Consider the following 22,166-nt stretch of genomic DNA (forward strand, 5'->3'; position numbering starts at 1 on the left):
TACCTTTTCTTAAGAAAAATATACATTGTCGAAAATAACTAAAAGTAAATACATATAATTAAAATAATGATGTATGTAAATTACAATACAGAAGGGAAAAGGAAATTAAAGCTAAAATAAACATGTTGAGGTGATAAGTAATTCAATATAATGAATTAATTTTTTTTAACAGTTTCTAACCATAAAAAATTTAGTAATGAAACAACTCAGTATACAAGAGCTGGTTCCAGATATCGGGAACTCCAGCAAGACACCAGTGGCTACAATCTGGTGCCTTGTGACCGCCAATTCCGTACACTGAAGGATGTCCATCTTTCCTTAGCTGAGACATCAATGTCACATCCATTAACCGCGCCGGCTTTTTCATCATCTTTATCAATTTCGCCACCACCATCTCCGCTCGGTGTGGTCCTGCTCGGTACTTCGATCCTATAACCGGCTTTGTTTCACCAATGCAACTGCCTTTGCCACCTTGTTTCGACCATTCGTTTGCGCTATGTAACAATATGTTCCAAGGTTGTAAATTAAATAACAATTCCATTTACTTCATAATTTTCGTAATTTTATCGAATACAACAAAAGTTATATAGAAAAAGAACTTACCGGCCATGGTCCGGAGAAACACCTTGGAACAAGACTTTGGTTTTGGAAGGATCAATGTTTTGATCAATCCACTTAGCCCAAGTCCCCATGGCTTTCTCATACGCCACTAATCGGTCCTTGTCTTTAACCGTTTCATTACGACCCGACTGAATTTTATCCCATCTGCATGTAACGCCAAATTAATGAGTACATTAGTTGTATACTAATTAAGTCCATGCAATAAGATATGTTTGACGACATATATATAGAAAGTGGATTTTTACGGTTGTTTTCTGCCAGTGTGAAGCCACCAGTGCCAAGAGTTGAAGACCAAAACGTCTGCGGTTTTCCACAAGGAACCGCTCGAGATTGAGTCGAGCTTCATCACTCGATTCGGTGGGGCTCCGACTATATCCACCAGAAACGCGTTTCTTGAGAACATGATTGAGGAATTGTAAGCCTACATTGCATGAATGCATACATACACGAACCAAACCGGAATTAATCAAAACCAAATATAACACCGGAAAGTGAAAAGATTTTAATGAAGATTTAAAAAAGTTACCGGGAATGAGAAGACGGAGAGGCCAGAAGGGGAACGTGTGAGGGTGAATTTGACGTTTGGTGCGGCGTTGTGAAGCAAACAAGTTAGAGATTGCCATTGGTTTAGACTCAGTGAATCTCCTACGAACATCAGTTTCTTCCCTCTCATTACTCTTTCCAAAAAATCTAAGCCGTTGAATCTGCAATATATATCATTCATCATGCGAAAAATGTATGCATTTATATATATTCTGTTTAATAGTATTTCTATATCATTCATATAAGCAGTATCACAAATGATATGTTCCCGATATATATGGTTGGGTTTATAAGTTATAACATTTTGTTTACTACGCCTTCTACTAGTTTTCTTCTAGAGTAGAATTTAAGGTAGCTGGGGTGGTGATCCAGCTTCGGTTACTTAATTCCAAAACTAACCGTGCTAATTCATACAAAGCTCATTATTATTATTAGTAGTGTTATTAACAAAGAAATAAAGAAACGAATTAAGAGTATAAATTTCTATTGAATCGTTTTTATCTTTTTATAACGAAGTCTGTATTAAAAAGCCATCTATAAGTCGTTGCCGCATGCTTAAGTACCTAGCTAGGTACATTGCTTTGTCTAACCGCTAAAACGAAATTAACAATAGCATCATGAACTATTATATCATAGATAACAATTTCTACAAGTCTCATATGAACTCATATGCAACATACAAAATGTTATGGATCCAATTATAAATCCTAAGCCCCTGATCAAGAAATATTTAAGAAATTTTGGGAATGAAGAAAGTTTCCAAAAAAATGCTATTTGATGCCTAAATTGCCTGAATGATACAGGTACTCATAGCCCATAGCAATTCACCTAGGGTTAGGTATATGTCTTAGAACGCACTAGATTTATGTATCGGAAAAATCGCTATAGATACATAAAGAATAGATGGAATCACCTGGGGAGATTGCAGCCGGATGGTTGCCACCGATACTTAAGGTACTCGCTGTCAAGGCGACCATTGGACTTGCAGTTAAACTGTTTCTCGATGAAAGGGCAAGTCTTGGAATCATAGAGAGGGTAAGATTGGTCATAGACCCAATTTCTATATAAATATTACAAGACTTTCTATGTGGTTTTTTCACAATAGCACTCTCTATTTGGTTTAACACCACAAGTATCATTACCATGACCGTTACTAATCCGGTCGAAACAGCACCCCTCATCATTGCAAAACTCACACAAGTTGTCAACGTTTTGGTTTGGTGAAGAAGAAGAATTGTGTGATAGAATTTGTTTTTCGATCTTTTGATTGTGTCTTTGGTATATTTATATATCAGCATACATATTATGTGTGTGTAAATTTTGTAGATTTTACATACATATATGGAGGGATATATGTAAAAGAGACATCTATGGAGATTTTGTTATTCAAAATTAGAAATATTTTGTTTCTGTCTATGGCACTGAAACGTTAGAATCTTCATTAATGAAGAAAGGAGATGGTCAGTTTCCATTTTTACGTTGGGTTCAGTCTTCGAGATCTAGAGATCTTATGTGGAAGTTTTTTTTAATTCTAATTAATAAATGGAAGTTTATATCTTTGTATTTATTATATAATTACTAGGTCAATTGACTCAATTTCAGAATTTCTACCTACGTACGAAGTTAATTTGTTTTAAATAAACTGAGTTAAATGTATTTTATTTTTTTTATCCAACATCAAACTTTAATTGTTGACAAATAAAAAAAAAACTTTAATTATCAAAATAAGTTTGTTTTTCTTCCCACTTACCTTGTTCTCTTAAGAAAAATATTGTCAAAAGTCAAAACAGCTAAAAATAATAAAATATAATTCAAATAATGGTATATATAAAAATTAAATTTACGAATATAATTAAACTAATGATATACATTAAATTAAAAATTATAGAAAAATGAATTAAATCATACGTTACTAAAAAATATTATTGAAAGAGCTAAAAATAATTAATTTAATTAAAATAGTGATATAAAAAAAATTATACATAGCAGAAATAAAACGTAATTAAATAATAATAATAAATATATTAAATAATAGTTATGAACAGAGGAGAGTTCTTAAATTCCTCGGAAATTGCGGCCATTTCTTCTCATTCTTGATAAAAAAAAAAAAAGCAGTTAAAATTGAGCATGTTTCTCTTAAATTTACTAAAGAAGAAACTCGTAAGTTAGTCAAATCATTACGGCTACAAAATAATTCAAATGCCTTTGAAACCCTTCTTGTCTCTTAGAAAACAATCTCTCAAGATAAAAACAAAATACTAATAGCTTTGTTTAATTTCGTCGACCTCCTCTACATGGCCAGTCTCTGCGGCTGAGATGTCGCTGTTATGATCAACGGATTGATTTCTGTTAAAGGTAGTTATTTGGCTTTGGATGTAAGACCACTTGTCTTGAAAAAGATAGAACAAGACAATGGAAGAGAGTTGTGCAGTGAAGAGTATAGTCCAAAGCTTAGCACTTGTTGATGTCTTCTTGGTGTAAGCGTGTAACCCTGTATATATGTTTATTATCCCAAGAATAGCAATTGATGTTCCTGATATCCAATGTCCTAAAAACCACTTCCTTCTAGCATTTCCTCCCCTGCAATGTATAATACTAAAATCAATTAAAGATGCAATATAAACATTTGATTAAGTCTAACTAATGTGCATTTAGTACTTAGCTTGTTGAAGAAATATTTTGTGCACTCTAAATGAAAAAGCAAGAAATTATCGGCATAATATTTTATTTTACTGAAGAGAAGAAACAGAAGTACCTTGGAGGTCGGAGGAAGCCAAGAAGAGCTTGGAACCATACAATGACATAAAGTCCAATTCCTAGCCGTTGATGATGATTACTGAAGGAATTGTTGAAGTTTTTTACTGACATGATTGCCCCTATTGTCACAAGTATCACTGAAACCATCTGTTTGATAAGTTCATCACATTGTTAATTACTCGCTTAATATTAATTCCAAGTTAACCATGAGCCGATTGTTGATTGATAACAATATTTAAAAGTGACTGTTGTTGCTCAATAATAATCCACACTTGTTATTAATTATTTATCATGGAAATATTTATTTTGGAACAAAAATTGACTAGTAGGTGTGGTTTCTTAGTTAAGTATCAGAATGAGAGAAAGAGAAAGTCAGAAAGAACTAAAGGTTATGAAGATATTGACGTTAAAGCTAATAAAAAGAAGAAGAAGGTAGACGCTTTAGCTTGGCCTTCAAGTTTCCATGATTATCAGTGTGATTAACAATCTAGAATAACCCAAAAGGCCCTACTAATTACTAATTAAAAGTAATGAAAAAGTCGTTAATTGGATGCAATCTTTATTCTTTAGATGAAGAAAGAAGCATCTTTGCTTTACTCTCTCTATCCACCCATCTACATTTGACACTCGCACCGACCTTTAATTTTCATTTTCAACTCATACAATATTTTCAACATACTTATGATTTAGTTCGTTTAATTGTAATATTTTGATACAATTAAAAAAAAAATGAAACCTGCCTGAGAAGTGACATGAAGAAGGAAGAGTCGTCGAAGAGTGATTGAAGATTGGTCTTTGATAGACATTAATCTGATAGAGATTATACCAATTGGCATCAAAACACCCATCGATGCCCAAAGCATAAAACCATGCACTTTGATTTCGTACACAAGCTTTGGATTTAGTTTCTGTTCCAATAAGAACAAAAATAATACCAATTGAGATTTTTTGATAAGCTAATTAACAAGCACACATTATACAGGGAATAGAACGATTATAACCATTATTTATTATTTTTTGGTTAATTATCCTTAATCATTTCTATGAAGGTAGTTTCGTCATGGTTTCATGTATATATCTCTATTATACACAGATATATATGCATGCTAATGACGAGATGTTTAATTAATTCATTAGGTTATATGTTCAGATATATTTTCAGATGAACCAAGGGTTCTTCATGGTTGAGATTGAAAGATTCATTTCTCATTATGACGAGCGAGAGAGAAAGAAAATACTAACCTCGGAGATAGGAGAAGTTTCGACTGGACCATTGACATCAATGACCAAGCTTCTGGTGTTTTCTTGAGCGTAGCTTAGGGGAAGAAGGAGAAGGAGAAGAGTGACGAAGAGGTGATGATGAATCTCCATGATTTCATGTGGTTTGAAGTGGAAACAAAAAATACATAGTTTAGAATTGATTATCATCAATTCATGATGTTATTGTGTTAAAGTGTGTGTGTGTGTAAAGAAAGATGAGGATATGGAATTTGATCCACTAGTTTCCTAGCTATAGAAGAAGAGAAAAGAAAAGTGGAGTTCAGAATTTGCTTTTAGAGTGTAAAGAAATGTAACAAAATTTTAAGTGCGCAACTTTGTAATATAATATGGTTTTGCATGGAGGTTGATGGTTTATTTTTCAGTATATCTAAAATTATATAGAGAAAAAGCAAGTTGAGGAATGGGCAACAATCGTTTAAGTTACTCAATTGTGGTTAAGTCTATTGATTTGATATAAAGAGCACTTCTTTGTTCGTCAATCTTGATTAGATATATTAACAATGATGTTTTATATCTGAAAAAGAAATAACTCTAAATAGAGGATGAGTGTTAAAACTTATCAAAACAATATAGACATATATATGTACATTCAAGTGGATGTCACTATTCTACAGCAGTTTTGGTTTTATTGGAAAAAAAAAAGAAAGAAAGTAAAACTGAAAATTCCTTAAGTTCAGATTCATCCAAAAGTATGATTTTATTGGACTTTTTTATGTTTTGTGGAAGAATGTCAGGTATTTTTGTAAGGTAAAGTGAGTCATGGGCAGGTTGCACTACTCAAAGACCACTAAAAATGTGTTACTGTCAACAAACATCATGATTTCACTCTGGAAGGTATACATTAGTGACCACATGGATACATATTTTTCTTTTCAAACATGAATCCTAAGAGAATAACAAAAACTTCTACTTAAGATCATTTTTTTCGTAAAAAGGTTGTTCGGTTGTTAAGATCAATTTCGGTAGTATATTGTAGAAGTTTCTTCTTATTTTGGGGATTGAATATCAAAGTCCAACAAAATCAAGATTTGATCAACCCTAGACTTTGTAGACGTTTCATTAGGGAATGCCATAGAAGTGAAAAACAAATGATAAATTCATACAAAAGGGATCTTGTCTTGGCTTACATGTCTACTACTCTTTTGCGTTGATGCTTTCAATCCTTTTCTCCGCTCCCCAATAAAATGTGTCTTGACCATCTCCCGAATCAAATTCACTGGTTATGTTTACTCCATTGCAGTTATCATCAACGGCTAGTCACACTAAAGACATGTTTTAGTTACGACCATTAGAAAATTTGTAATAGACATCCGCGGACCAGTAAGGTTTAGTTCCGTCAAAACTTTATTCATGTTAGTGAAATTATTTGAGAGATAAAAAAAGTTTTACTATACTTTTATCTCAACACAAATACTTTTCTTTGATTGGTAGATGGAATCATATGTTTGAATATCATGTGAACTAAGTCACTACATTTGCGCTAGACGCTAGTACGCATCTAAGCTGAGGCGAATTCGGTACGCAACTATGTCACTACCTTGCAAACATTTTGAAATTAGTTTGGCAATCACCAAGGGTACTAATAAGAAAAAAAGAATAGAAGGTAAGATATGGTGACCTTTCATTCCCAATAATGCCACTCTTTCCTAAAATGATGGCATTGACACAACCGAACCCATCATTGTTTCTGAAGTCTGAACCCTTCCCACCTCGACATTTCTTTAATCTTTTAATTTTGTGTCTATTGTCTTAATCCACCTTCTCCTGCATTCAAAATGGTTAATGTGAGTGAATAATCTGATCTTACAAACAGCAGCAACAACAACAAAAGAGAACAAAAGAATCATGTGATTGCCACCTGGCTCCACCGTTAGATCGAACCAACAAAATAACCGGTTCTTTAAAATGGTCCAGTTACGTTATTTAAACCGGCCGGTTCAGTTGAATTGATTTGATCGCGTTGAAAGAGTGAAGACAGATTCAACTGCAATTCCGCGAAACCAAAACCTAACAGCAAATTTCCCCAATTTCTTCTTCTTCTTCTTCTTCTTCAACCTCGTTTTCTTCAGCTCATCATACCTAAACAAAAGAACTCTAAAACCCTCCTCCTCTCTCGAATTCATCGATCAACAATTAATTCCTTTGTAATCGATCAAAGAGTTTCCCGATCTCATTTTACATGGCTTCCAACGGCGCTTCTCCGGTCTCTTTCTCTCTCTCTCTCTCTCTCGATCTCTGTGTGCGACAATTTAGTCTCTTTCTTTTGGCTGCTTTTGTATTCTACACTTTTAAATTGACCCCTTTTGTCAATTATCCCAAATGCGCAGAGAATTGTTGACGCTACAGAGAACAGCTTAGAGAAGATCAAGCGGCAATTAGCATCTGGCTCCGGTCGGAACTTGCTTCAAGGACCTCTTTTTAAGCGATCTGAAACTGTAAGTTCAATTCTTTCGAGTTAGCTTAACTTTACTATTAGAAATGGATCATCTGGATGAGAATAAGAAATTGAGAATCCCTGTGGTTTCTTTTGATCGTAGTGTTTCTATAGGTTAAAGTGATTTGCTTTGAGAAGTCTTGTGGCTTGAACTGTGATGGGTTATTAAAAGGCTCACACTTGATACCATCTTTTGTTTCTGTTTATGTATGAATAGCTGAGAAAATGGAATGAGCGATGGGTGATACTTGATCCAACAACAGGGAAAATGGAGTATAAGTGAGTTATATCATTTTTTGCTTATGTATCTGCATTTTTGTGTGGAGATCATCACTTCACGGATGTGTGTATTCATTATACTTCTGATGTATTTCCATGACTCAGGACAAGACGAAACGAACCAACTATCAAAGGAACAATTGTGTTTGACGAAAATAGCACAATCTCCATCTCTCCTGTCAACTTTCAGTATGGGTGCTACATTCCTTTTTTATGTTTTGACTAATCAGCCTTATTAGGTGTCTGTTTGTATTATTGAATTTTGTTTCTTTTGTGTTTCAGGGGACTTCCAAAATATAATGGTTGCTGTATTTGTATCCTTGTTTTTAGTAAAACGTAGGCAAATTTATAATTCTGTCTTTTTTCCTATAAGGAGATAGTTGTTTGGATTTCTAGAGTTGAGTTTTCTTCAACATGATTAAAGATATTGGTACCCCACAGAAGAAAGATTACTTTTTGTGTGCAGAGACACCTGGTGCTGCTAAAGCTTGGGTCACAACCTTACAGTAAGTCATCTGGTTCTTTATCTTTTTGTTTGCTTCTCTTTTTGTCCTTTTTATTTGCTTACCAAACTCTAGAGAAGCCACCATGCTTATTTCATCTATCTCGAATGATGTGAAGTTTTGTGGATGTAATGGTTCCATCATGTACCATGTCTAAAGAGTCATCTCTTTCTCTCTCTCTCTGTCTTTTACGTTTTTCTTTTGTTTCTGAAGATTTTATACCTTCCGGATGCTGCTCAACAGTTAAATATGCTAAATCCTATCTTTCACTTTTCATTCCAGTGCGACACAGCTAGTCCTCAAGGCCCATAAGGAGGCTGTCGAATCTCTAAGCGGAAGTGGTTCTGCAACACTTGGTACCGTTGCAACCGTTGTTGCTGTTGCCAATTCAACAGCATTGGAATGTTCCAGAGAAATTCAAGCAGCAATGCAGATCTCTTTGAGGAATGCATTGAAAATAACGGCAAATAAACCAATCGATGGACCTCTAGATGATTTAACAATAATGAAGGTGTGGTAATTTTATATTTCCTTCACCACTACAGCATATTGACATTCATTGGCTGTTGAGATCCTGCAATGTCTTGTTGAGCGATGTAAAGCATATATAGAGACATCTTACAGGAAACTCTGCGTGTCAAGGATGAAGATTTCCAGAATTAGCATAAACCATACCGTCCATATTTTGTTTTGTCCAAGTTAGCCTTATTGAGTCACTTACATCTTACAGGAAACTCTGCGTGTTAAAGATGAAGAATTACAGAATTTGGCGCGAGAACTTCGCTCTCGTGACTCAATGATAAAGGAGATAGCAGATAAGCTATCTGAAACGGCTGAGGCAGCTGTAGGTGCAGCATCCGCAGCTCATACAATGGATGAACAAAGGAAGATCGTTTGCTTGGAATTTGAGCGCTTAACTAAAGATTCTGAGAGACAGCAAGAAGCCGCGAAATTGAAGGTAATGAGGCTGGGTCATATACATATACTTTTGCATCCTCAAGTATATCTTGTTGTTTATTGATCTTTATCTCCTATGTAGCTTAAGGAATTGGAAGAGAAGACATCTACTCTGGGTAAGGAAAAGGATAAATTGATAAAGGAAAGAGACTCTGCCCTCCAAGAAGCACATATGTGGCGATCTGAGCTTGGAAAAGCCAGAGAGCGTGTTGTCATACTTGAAGGAGCTGTTGTGAGAGCGGAAGAGAAAGTGAGAGTTGCAGAAGCAAGTGGTGAAGCAAAAGCAAAGGAAGCTTCTCAGAGAGAGGCAGCTTCTTGGACAGAGAAGCAAGAGCTTTTAGCATATGTGAATATGTTACAAACTCAGCTTCAAAGGTTAGCTTGTCTAAATCTATCTCCCAGGGCAACTCATTATTTGAGGTGTCATAAATCTCTTTATCCTTTAATAAACAGGCAGCAACTAGAGACGAAGCAAGTGTGCGAGGAGAAGACCGAGTCTACTAACGGCGAAGCATCTCTTCCAATGACAAAGGAAACAGAAAAGAATGTGGACAAAGCATGTCTGAGCATTTCAAGAACAGCCTCTATACCGGGAGAGGGTGTAGTCCATATGAGTGAAGAGCAGGTAGTAAACGCTCAGCCTCCGGTTGGGGAAAACGAATGGAATGATATTCAGGCGACAGAGGCAGGAGTTTCTGACGTAAGAGAAATATCCACAGAGACTGATCGGGACAGAAGAAACAACATGGATATCCCGGTAGTGACTCCTGAACCTAATGTTCCACGCAATGAGGATCCGCCTTCAGAATCTTTTCATCATCAGCCTTGATGTATGATTGGTAGATCTTCTTCGTACATTTTTTATATAATCTTGATGTTCTGGTAATGTTTGGAGAGCTGATTGTTCTAACAACAAAAAGAGAATTTGCCTTTTTTGGTTTTTCTTGTACCGTTAAGAGACTGTATCAACACAGCTCTTGAGTTTGTCTGACTAGGGAAGGTTTCTTTTTCTCCCTTTGTTCCAACATGAAGAACAGAGAGATGTGTGTTAATTGTTAAACATTGTCTTGTTGATGATGGTTTTGTTTTACGATTGGGGCAAAACCAGTTTCATATAAATGCAACAAACCATGTATAACTAACTACTCAAATCTGTCTGGTTCATCGGTTTAAAAGTCTTATTAAAAAGCTTTGCTTGAGAGATTACAAAATATAAGAAAACCAGATATAGCAAACAAATGAGGCAGAGTTCCGTTTATTATTGAAACAAAAAGAGACAATAGACCCAAAACGGACTCCCTCACACGACACACAGAGCTCTCACAAACATCACAACAAACAAAACATACCCCCTTCTTTGATTAAACAGGTAACGCATGAACAGGTAACGCATACTTCTCACAAACCTCCTTCCACGCAGGACGGCTACTAATCTTATCCCACCACGCACTCACATGCTTCCTATCTTTGATCAAATGAGCCTTGCCGATCTCATTAACAAGGTACTCGGTGAAAGGAAGGTGAGCTAAATCAGCTAGGCTCACGAAATCACCAGCCAAGTACTCGTTCTTGGAAAGCTGAGCTTCGTAGACATCAAGCACTTCTCCAAGCTTCTCTTCGCTCTCCTTAATAACTTTCTCATCAGCAGGAAAGCCCATAAGCGGTGCAAAGACAATGTTGAGCGTTAGAGCCAATAGTGGTGGGTGGTAGCTAGTTGCCTCAACGTCAAGCCATTGCTCTACTTGTCCTCTCTCTTCAATTGTCTTCCCTAAAAGCTCAGGTCCTTGTGATCTGTACTTCTCTGCTACATACCTCATGATGGCACGCGACTCTGCAACACAGAAGTAAATCAAACAAAACACATATTCATGGATCATGATTAGATCCATCATTCATGACTCATTTCATCAACAGACATGAATCTTGTAGTAATCTTGAAAAAAAAAAAAAAGTAGTGTTGATCAAAGGTGTACCGAAGATTTTGTAGTCTCCATCGGTGAGCACAGGGATTTTACCAAAAGGCTGCAACGATCGGAAATATCAATATCGGAAACAATCGTCGGATGAAAAAAAAAGAAGAAGTTAAAGTTAAAAAAGGGAGATATGATGAGAAAACCTGGATGGCGATATACTCAGGCTTTCTATGTTCTCCTTTCATGAGATCGACATGGACGGTTTCGAATGGTACACCCTTCTCCACTAATGTCACCACAGCTCGTTTTGATGAAGCGAATAAAGGAGCATAGATCGTCAACACCATTTTCTTTTTTCTTCTTCTTCTTCCTTTGTCAAGTTTTTTCTCAACTCACAGTTATATTATCAGGACGCGATTTTATAGAGAAAGATAGAGAAAAAAAGGATCTGGTTAGCTGCGTTTGCGGTCGTTAGGGTAAACGCAGTCGCACTTATTAGTATTATTGAAACAAGTGTAGGCTATCGGTGGCTGCATTGTTCCACGTCGCTTTAAAAAAAAAAAACCAAACTAATTATTTTATAATAAAATGGAAGTACACCCCATTATTTTTTGTAGACTATATATTTTTAATAAATTGATTACAAATAGATTATAGATTAATTGGTTACAAGTTAAATATTAGATGCAACCTTAATTTATTTTCGGAAGATTTTATTACTAGAATATGTTGTTTCCGAAAATCTTAAAAAGAACTAGGTAACACATAGTATGTGCGGGATAAATCTATACAGATAAAATTAGAGTTATGAGTAAAGTTATTTTCTAGGATCTAAAATTTGTTTGTGTAAAAAAAAAATATATAACCCGTAAGAATATGTTTAGATCAAATTATTATGTATCAACTATATATATGTATACCCGCTCTTTCTTCAATCTATGCAAGATTTTCTATTTAAAAAAAATCTTTTATTTTGTGTAAGAATATGTTTCATCCGTGAAATATTATACCAATAATATAAAATAAGTCAATTCTCTATAATAATGATTATTGTGATAATTTTATTTTGGAAACTTTAAATATGAGAATAGTAATCAAATTTTTTTTAATAGGTGAATAAATTCCGATTTTGAAAACGTTTTAGATCTAATGATTTTATATTTTAATAATTAAATATGTTATAAAGTGATTAAAATAAATTTTAAAATTGAAATGTTTGATTTTTTTTAATTAATTGTAAAGGAATGTTCTTTAATCATTCAATGAAAATTATGTGTAAATACCATAAAAATGAGGACAATAAATTCATTAGTGTCTCCAGCTCTCTAACGACGACACATCAACATTTTCTTGAGAATGCTTCTCTAATATAGGGGATATTCTAAAGAATCATTTGATATCATATAACTTACCATATTAATTTCCTTTATTAAATTATTCATCAAATAAAATCCTTTGATATCTAACTTAGATATTAATTTTTTAATTATCATTATACTTCACCTCTCACTTTTATATATGAGTCTATTTTGTGAAACAAATAAATTATCATATTATTTATTACAATTAAAAAATAGTTTTATTTCTGGATATACCATAAGTTGATTTTTTAAAAACAAATATAAATTGTTCAATCTATAAAATATTGAAGCTTTAGTAATATTATTATTTAAAAATAATATCTATTGAATTAAAAATTTGACTGAGTAACGGCCTAACGGGTCAAAATTTGAATATTTAAATTCAATTTCATATTTTTTGTTGAATTTTGTAATTTTATATAATATAATAAACTTTAAATAATTTATTTTGAAATATTTTTAAAATACTGAAACTTGATATAAAATTTAGAAACTATAAACACTCTAAATTGATTTGTTATAGCAATGTCAATAATATGTCACTATACTATGAAAGAATTTCAAGACACTTAATGTATTAAAACAAAAAGTATAACAATATATTTAATTACTCATAATATAATAACTCGTTTTTTAAAAACCAAATTTACAAAATTATATCTTATAATGACATTCAAGTCATGATGTTGAATATATATTGTTGAAATAACTTCACATACATAAACTAATACAACATATTAAAATTTTATTTTGAAATATAAAATATACAAAATTTTATATAAAATAAAAGTTAACCATTGTTATAGCACGGGTACTTATATAGAACCATTAACAATATAAAACTTACAAAATATGTATTTTATCTAAAAACACTTTTAAAAACAATCACATAAATTATATCTTATTATATAAAGTTGGGTATTGAAAGTTAGCAATTAACAAGATTTTGACATGTGTCAAGTTTATATCAATATGATATTTTTACATGTGTAAAAGTTAATATTTAATAGGAAAGATTTGAAATTACAACAAAAACAATATAATTATCAAAAAAATTACAAAAACTAAAAGTTTTTAAATAATTATAAGGAGATTATATATATATATGTATAATTTAAATTTATAACATTATATACTTATTTTAAATTTGAAGTTATTAATTCTACAAAAAATAGAAATAGGATTAAGAAAATATACAGTTAATTATTAATTCTAAATTTTGTAAATACTCACTTCTATATAAACATAGATGGTCTCATAATTTTCATCTAACAAAATAATTTATTCAAATATTTTGCTTTCAACTTTGTTCTATTGGTAAAACTTTTTTAATGGAAAGATAAATTTTTCTTATTTTTTAAACCAAAATTTTCTCCTACTTTCTCCTTTTTCAGTTTGTAATAGGTAATATTAATATATTGATCCAAAAAAGATTAATATATGCATTTTATTTTTCGAATATTGTGTGTTTAAAAATTTAATGTAGTATTTTTACAATTTTTGATTTAATTTATCTTTTCGCCTTTGAGTTATTTCGAATTCATAAATTATCGTGCTTATAATTTTCTATTGCTTTATTTATGTCAAATTAATTTTCTTCTATTTTTTCAACATTGATTGGTTGGTCATTGACCTTTTTTGTGCAACCATAATTGTTATCATTCATTCAATCTCAAAGGGAGATAAAGAGTAGAAGCTCATCAAGCTAATGGTTAGATAAAATAGGCTAATCAAATACAAACTTACAACAGACATAGATAGATAGATTGGAAAAATATAAATTGTTGTTGATAGATCCATTGGAGTTTGGAGACTGTGACACCCTGGTTTGCGGATAGGTTTAAAAGAATTGATTTGGGTCACCTATGTCACCAAAGTGCACTTATCTTTTCGATCAAGGGTCATGAGAGAACTCTAGAGTTAGGCGTGCTTGAGCTGGAGTAGTTTCAGGATAGGTGACATTTCGGGAAGTTATTGTCGGAACTGTGGGAATGAAGAAAAAATGTAGAAAAATATCATATGGTGATTTATAGGAGTATAAAGCCTTTCGGACGTAACAAACCGACCATCGGATATGTGTGGGCTATAAGTAGACATGGGGTCACTGAGGAAGGTGGTCCCATGGACTGGGAGTGAACATAGGCTCACTAAGCAAGGTGGCAGTCGGGGCGTTATAGAGAAAAAGGCTACATCATGGTGTCAAAGACACTTCCACAAATAAATTGAAAAATTTAAGATTAGTTACTATCAAAAGATTTTATGACGTTAGAAAATGGTTTTTAGTTTCATTGATTGTCGGAGCAAGCCATTTTGAGATAGCTAAACGACGTGAATATGTTCTCTCTACACATGAGGAGGGCAGGGCGGAGTTTCTCTCTATGGTGGAGGACGCTTGATGCAAGGTTATCTTCTCTAGAGAGGAAGGTGGAGGAGATTGGACGCAATGTTAAAGGTGGAGCCAAGGTTCTCTCCATGGTGGAGGAGGTTGGGCGCAAGGTTCTCTCCATAAGGAAAAAGGGATGAGCTGAGATTCTCTCTATGGTTGGTCATACACTATTGTGATGTTACATCATTGATTAGTATACTATATAATATAATTTTTATTCGAAATGTTTTTTTAGTCAATAATTTTAGTATTAAAAAAATTATGCAAAAGTGAAAGTAAAAAGACATATAATAGTTGACTTAATGTGTTCATCCAGATATTTTCTAGGTGGTGGTAAAAAATATATTTGTAACATACAATATATTTAAGTGTAAAAAATACGCTTTTAATGGTAACATACATAAATGATTTGTCAATAAATATAAATGAGTATATTATAGCAAAAATAAAACTTATAAATAACGTCATTTATAACGTCATTTCAATCGTGCTAGCACGAGTATTAATCTAGTGTTTTATAATAAATTAAGCATTAATCAATGAGCTATATTAAAGACTGTAAAGGCCCATAGAGACCACTTGTTGTAATGAAATCAAAATCTATAGGACTGAACGGAAATATATTCCCCCACTTTGTTGTAATAATTAAAGATAAGTTAGGATAATGATTCTCATTTTCTTAAACACACAATTAAACGAAATAGTTGTATGAGACTTAAACCCAATTTATTTACTTTTTGGGTGTGAATAATTGTTGTTTTGCTTTGGCCGATAGAATTTGTATAAGTGTAAAATGAAGGTTGGTGGTGCACGAAAGTATATATTAAATCAAACGTGATTTGAACGAGCCCATTATTTTGTTTATTTTGTATATTGACAGACTAACATTACTTCATTAAACACAATGATTAGATGCCTTAAAACAAAAACTAGTGATCGAATTATCACAGACCAAGTCTTTTTCATTATAGAGTCTATACTTTAAATTTTTATAATCGATCAGTGGACCCAAACGTAGCTAGCCAAATGACTAATAATGCCTTCTCCAGTAAACTTTCTCCCGTTGTTTAAGACTCTCGAGGGCCTTAACATGAATTTCATAAAAAAATACAACGAGAAAGAAAGAGAGAACAATAAAACCAAATTGTTATAATTAGATATTGTACATTGAAAATATAAAACTACGGTAAAATACATATCAGGGAGTACACAAACGAAGGGTAGTCAAAAAAACCACGGTAAAAAGACTGCCCAAAACGTATATGATATCTTGTTTAGGTCGTCGATTTGTTTTTGGAGCTTATACAACTCATTCCTCGGGTTCGGCACGATCATTATTCTGCCCGCGACGAAGAGACCAAAATCCAAAAAGAAAGATCTAATATCATGACAAAATTCAAAACTTTATAACCAAATCGGTAGATCAACACAAAGATATATACATAATATACTTGAATTCCTAATCTATAAAAACATAAGAAATAATGGTCTAATCTAAAATAAAATAAAAAGGGATAAATTAGGTTAGAAAATCTCTTTTAACAAAGAAATGTTTTCGTTTTAAAACTAAAAAAACACGTAGAATTTACTAGTAGTATTACTCTAATTAGATTAACGTCTACTAATTTTCGAAATAATTGAGCTGTGTGTGATCTGAGATCATGGGCACAAACCAGACGAAAGATAGCTAAAAGGCACGCACACAAACACAATCTGCGCAGATCAGACAAATTAACAAAGGATATTGTCAATATCATATTGAATTGAATCTTTTTATATACAGAGAGTGTAGTGCATTTTTTTTATTATATTGAATTTTAGGACGGTGTCGTTTGTAAATTGTAATGGTTAATGTTTGGAGTTTAATTATCTTATTGTATATTGGTATAAAGTCAATTGGTTATATAGCTTTATATATATATATATATATATATATATCTGTGAACAAATAAAGGAAGAAAGGATTTTGACTGAATAATACTTTTATTAAATCTTAATCGATTACAGAGGAATACTAGAGACTCCTACTTATACTACTAAGAGAACTTCTAGTCTTCACTCTTCAAGTGAAGGGCCACGAGCAGCCTCCGAATTCCATTTCTAACTAGTCAACATTCCAAGGCTCTCACTTATGTAAAGTCCAACACCCACACATCCCAGTAATGGCAGACTACCATGAGCTAATTAATGTAGCAAATGATTGAAAAAACGAACTCAAAGCACAGATCAGAGTGCAAAAGTCCTAAAACTTTCCAACTGTTGCAAAACCATGGTTCGCAGAGATATTATGAATAAGCATGCCCATAGAACAAGAAGCACCATAACAAGGCCATCAACTATTTTTCTTCCGTGTTTTCTTGGGGGAATAGACAAGTGGAAACTCATGTTGCTGGAGGGACGTTGGCTTTGGGAAGTAGCCAAAACAGACCCACAACAAAAGTACTAAAAAATGGCGTTGCTTGCCCCAAAAATTTCGGACCATGTGGCTTTTGGTTCAGTCCAGTGTCATGTTCATGTGTATCTTTTTAGTTAGACTATGTAATTAGTTTGAAAATGTGTTTGCCCTTTTTATTTAAAAAATCCATGATATTTTGTTTGTTATTAATTCTTCTTATTTTATTTTTCTTAATTTTTTATTTGTATTAGTAAAATATTATATAATGTATTAGATGTTTGAAAGGAAAATGAAAAAAAAAATATGAAACTTGAGAACTTTTATTAAAATTTTATACAAACAGATGTTTTTAATAAACTAACAAAATGTTAATGTAACAATAAAAAGAGATAGTATGATATCCAAAGTCTAATTTATGTGTTATAAAAACACAATATGTACAAATATTTTATTTATGTTTTGCTTATATTTTATATATGTTTTGATTATATTTTATATATGTTTTGCTTATTTTTGGTTAATTTAGTTTTTCTTCATATTAAAAAGTATATGTAAGATGTTACCTAAATGCAAAATTTTATCTGCGAAATTAGTTGGAAAATACTTATTATATTTAATACATTTTCAGTTTTATGATGTTAAAAAATCATTTGAGAAATTTTTTGATTCTTTCGTCATCTTTGCTCTTGAATTCGTGGAAGTTGATTTTTCTCTCTTCTCTGCTCCTGAAACATGTAAATTGATTCATTTTGTCTTCTCAATGATATATCCATGCTGTTCATGTCACATAAATAGTAAGAATTCTATCGCTCTCTTGATAATATAAGACAACTTCTAATTGAGGGTTATTGATTTTAGGCTCTTATTATTGAGAATAGTAAGAATTTTACACCCAGTAAAAAAGCGACACCTGCATAGGATTCCGCGAGAGTCTAATGTAAGGGCAGATTGTCTAGCTCGTTGTTCGAGATCTTTAATTTCTGAAATTTCTTTTGTAAACTCATATCCTCCGGTTTGGACGACCAATCTGGGCGTTCTCTTTTAATTTATTAATGTTTGGTTGAAAAAAAAAAGTAAAACACCTATAAAATAAGAGTTTATTGAGAATATTTTAAAATAATTATCGGTAGTTCAGTATGTGTTAAATAGAAATGTTGTGACTTGGTCGAATGTTAGCCAAATGAGAAAACACTAATTTATAATCTTTGATTATGAATCAAAAGGCCGAGTGAAAGAAGCCCATATTTTATGTCCGCAGGATCACTATACAATATGTCAATATCCATCCATCAAGTCTCTCGTTCGCGTCGCATGCTAATCCAAAATTTTACCATTTTTTCTAAAAAAACAAAATGCACAAGTTACAGAAATTATTTTTAGTGCAATCTGTCTTCATATCACATTAGACTAAAATGCAACAGAAATAAAAAGATATTTAACTTATGCAATCGGATTAAAGTATGTCAAGAATCGCTTGGTTCGAATAGACCGTTTACATATAAAAGTAATCAATTACTCACGTTTACGTGGGGCAACAATATAATATATATATATATATATTGGTAGATTAGATGAATATATTTTTTTAATTTTTAAAGATTTTTAGTGAGTGATGATACATGTAAAAGTAAAATTTAGGGAGCGAATACATGACTTGTATATGGTTTAGTATTTTGGGTCGATGATGACTCATTGGATCATAAGTTGGGTAGGGAGTGTGTTACTTTGGCATTTCTATACTTAAGTGAATCTGACTTTTTTCTTTTCATTTACTTAATTGATAATTTTTTTAGCTAACCAATCAAGTCAAACTGAAAGTGAAACTAGGGGAACAGATAATTTCCTTAAATTGAAAGCTTCACACAGGAGTAAACCGACACTTATTAAATTACAAAAGGAAAGAAAACACAGAGGAAGTAAATAACATACACAAGCAACACCACCAACAAGAGAAACACAGAGGCATTATAGTTCCAGTTTTATTATACCTCGCATAAAAAGCACAAGCAACATCACCAACAAGAAGCAAGGAGAAGGAATCATCTTTAAGCCGGGAGTGAAAACTTGGCAAGAGTCTCCTTCCACGCAGGACGGCTGCTAATATCATCCCACCACGCACTCACGTGCTTCCTATCTTTGATCATGTAAGCCTTCCCAATAGGACCAACCAAGTAATCAGTGAACGGGAGGTGAGCCAAATCAGCCAAGCTCACGAAATCACCGGCCAAGTACTTGCTCTTCGAGAGATGTGCCTCGTAGACATCAAGAACAGCGGATAGTTGCGCTTCACTATCCTTAATCACCTTCTCATCAGATGGGAATCCCATAGCTGATGCGAACACTACGTGCAGCGTCAGGTTCAATAGCGGTGGGTGGTATGTGGTCGCTTCCACGTCAAGCCATTGCTCAACCTGACCCCTGTCTTCAACGGTTTTCCCCAAAAGATCAGGTCCTTGAGACTTATACTTCTCTGCTACGTACCTCATCACCGCACGCGACTCTGTCACAAATTTCAAAAAAAAAACATCTTTCAAAGAAAACACAACAGAACAAGAACCAGACAACATCTTATAATTGTAGCTAGGTCAAACGAGTATAGAGATTTTCTTGAAACTGTACCGAAGATTTTGTAGTCACCGTCGACAACAGCAGGAACAGTACCAAAAGGCTGCAATTGGAAGAAGAATCAAAGTAAGAAACCCTTAGAACAGAGACGGATCGAGGAAGAAGAAGGAACTAACCTGTAAAGCAAGATAAGCAGGCTGCTTCTGTTCTCCTTTCAAGAGATCGACGGGAACGGTCTCGAAGGCGACACCCTTCTCGATCAGTGTTACCAAAGCTCTCTTTGGTGAAGCAAAGTGAGGTCCGTACACCGTTAGCACCATTTTTTTTTTTGCTTTCTTTATTCTCTCTCTCTACTCACACAGTTTATGGTTTAGCTTTGTTGAGTGAATTTTTCGGAGTGTAACGACGCGAGTTTTATAGAGAGAGACAGAGATTTGCGACTCGTGGCGAAACGTGGCATTGCGCTTCCGTTGCTGTTTGGTGGAAACAAAATTAGTCAATACAACAACAACAAATGTTTACCGCAAAAAAAAAAGGTCAATACAACAAAGAAAAATAAATGAGAGATTGACAACTCATTTAAAAAGATAAGTTTAATCAAATTAAGACAATTAGTATATTTAATGCATATCAGATTTATTAACCCACTAAAAAGTAAAAACAAATTGTAACACATCAACATTCTTATCTTTGCACCTAACTATATACTACTTTTGTTTCACAAAAAATGTCATTTTACATTTTCAATAAATTATTTTATATTTCCAATGCATATTTTACATTAGGTTTTTTAATTTTACTCCTAATCTATAACTAAATTAGTTCATTAGTCATTTATTAAATAAAAACATATATAATTTTTTTTAATATTTTTTTAATTTATGTGAAATGTATCAAAATGAGACTTTTTGTGAAACAATAGAATATTAGTATATAAAAACAGAAATCAATCATATTAAACATAAATACACATAAATTTTCATTTTGTGAGCCTATCATTCAATGATAAGGACACAAATAAGTGATGATAATAATATATTTTTTATTCATTTATTTGCTGTTTAGAAAAAAAAAACATTCATAACTCATATATAAGTTTATAATATAAAGATGTGTGTTGCTTCTTAGTTTTAAAGGTTTATACTTGGAATTAAATTTACGAAAACTCCCAAAACTAAATTCCTACAAATCCAAACTAAACTGAAGTAGGTATATATTGGTAGGAGTTTAATTAAGATTTTACTAGGAAAGAATACTTGAAAAGTAAAGAAACTGAATGGAACAAAAAGAAAAAAAAGGTCCAATTCTAACATGGTATTTATTATTCAACTCATTCTTGAGCTGCTCTAGCATCTCTGATAGGATTTTTGACCATTCTAGTTATTAATTCTTTTAAGAACCAATATATATATATAAAGTGTACATGGTCATGGTATTTGCTTTACAAAATAAACATTAATTTAAAAAAGAATTAAGATTTAGAAAAAGAAATTAAACCAAAAACTTGTCAATCAATAACTTATTAATATTTATCAATCATATTTATATTAAATAAGAAAAATTAGAAAAACCCATCTATAAAATTTTAGTTTAATTTTTCATGATTATATTAAATTATTAATATTAAGTAAATTAATTTCAAAGAAAAATATCTCGTGACATAGCCTGAGTTTTAACCTAGTTTTATCTAAATACATAATTAATCCCATAATTCTAAATAGATAATCAAATTAATCAACTTTTTTTTTGGTTCTTACCATTAAAATTACTTTCGTTTGTTTATCTCCCATTTATATATGGACATGATCCACTATTTCCAACAGATCAGTTGTTTTTCCTTAACATGCAACTGACAAATGAAAATGAACATTGTCACCACTTTTTACGATTGGTAAATCATCACTTATATATTTGTGTCTCGACGGAGTTGATTGGCTCAGACGTCAATTTCTTCCATGCATGTCACTCTAACCCAATATGGGTTCAATACTCTCGTCTTGTAATTAAGAGCGAGGTAGTAATAATTGGTCAATTGATGATAAACAAGAAGACGATATATATGTCTCTCTCATTAAATTGGAATTCTTATGCTATTTCATGAAAGTCGAACAATGCAGATCGACTTGTATATAATAAATACATAGATTGCAATAACAGGAAAAATATTTGCT

At 32.5% G+C, this 22,166-nt stretch overlaps 4 protein-coding genes and 1 pseudogene across 4 annotated transcripts; 1 reads left to right on the forward strand and 4 right to left on the reverse strand.

The window, feature by feature from the left end:
- Nucleotides 1-190: 190 nt before the first annotated feature.
- Nucleotides 191-2,384, reverse strand: LOC104700386 (protein trichome birefringence-like 43; annotated as a pseudogene).
- Nucleotides 2,385-3,285: 901 nt separating this feature from the next.
- On the reverse strand, nt 3,286-5,628 carry LOC104700387 (cytochrome b561 domain-containing protein At2g30890). Its single transcript, XM_010415904.2, has 4 exons — nt 5,164-5,628; nt 4,662-4,829; nt 3,920-4,068; nt 3,286-3,744 (listed from the first exon to the last, which is right to left on the reverse strand). The coding sequence occupies exons 1-4, from the start codon at nt 5,347-5,349 to the stop codon at nt 3,423-3,425; spliced, it is 825 nt and encodes a 274-aa protein (XP_010414206.2). The 5' UTR covers nt 5,350-5,628; the 3' UTR covers nt 3,286-3,422.
- Nucleotides 5,629-6,885: 1,257 nt separating this feature from the next.
- On the forward strand, nt 6,886-10,494 carry LOC104700388 (uncharacterized). Its single transcript, XM_010415905.2, has 10 exons — nt 6,886-7,405; nt 7,530-7,637; nt 7,854-7,915; nt 8,021-8,104; nt 8,198-8,229; nt 8,340-8,421; nt 8,701-8,929; nt 9,149-9,376; nt 9,458-9,750; nt 9,829-10,494. The coding sequence occupies exons 1-10, from the start codon at nt 7,382-7,384 to the stop codon at nt 10,202-10,204; spliced, it is 1,518 nt and encodes a 505-aa protein (XP_010414207.1). The 5' UTR covers nt 6,886-7,381; the 3' UTR covers nt 10,205-10,494.
- Nucleotides 10,495-10,535: 41 nt separating this feature from the next.
- On the reverse strand, nt 10,536-11,832 carry LOC104700389 (glutathione S-transferase F10-like). The gene is made up of 3 exons (XM_010415906.3): nt 11,492-11,832; nt 11,349-11,397; nt 10,536-11,206 (listed from the first exon to the last, which is right to left on the reverse strand). Exons 1-3 carry the CDS (start codon nt 11,633-11,635, stop codon nt 10,737-10,739), a joined length of 663 nt encoding a protein of 220 aa, XP_010414208.1. The 5' UTR covers nt 11,636-11,832; the 3' UTR covers nt 10,536-10,736.
- Nucleotides 11,833-19,254: 7,422 nt separating this feature from the next.
- Nucleotides 19,255-20,672, reverse strand: LOC104700390 (glutathione S-transferase F9). Its single transcript, XM_010415907.2, has 3 exons — nt 20,172-20,672; nt 20,050-20,098; nt 19,255-19,930 (listed from the first exon to the last, which is right to left on the reverse strand). Exons 1-3 carry the CDS (start codon nt 20,313-20,315, stop codon nt 19,476-19,478), a joined length of 648 nt encoding a protein of 215 aa, XP_010414209.1. The 5' UTR covers nt 20,316-20,672; the 3' UTR covers nt 19,255-19,475.
- Nucleotides 20,673-22,166: the final 1,494 nt, after the last annotated feature.

This window comes from Camelina sativa, chromosome 7 (assembly GCF_030686135.1).
Source record: "Camelina sativa cultivar CO46 ecotype springtype chromosome 7, ASM3068613v1".
In the NCBI taxonomy this organism is placed as follows: Eukaryota; Viridiplantae; Streptophyta; class Magnoliopsida; order Brassicales; family Brassicaceae; genus Camelina; species Camelina sativa.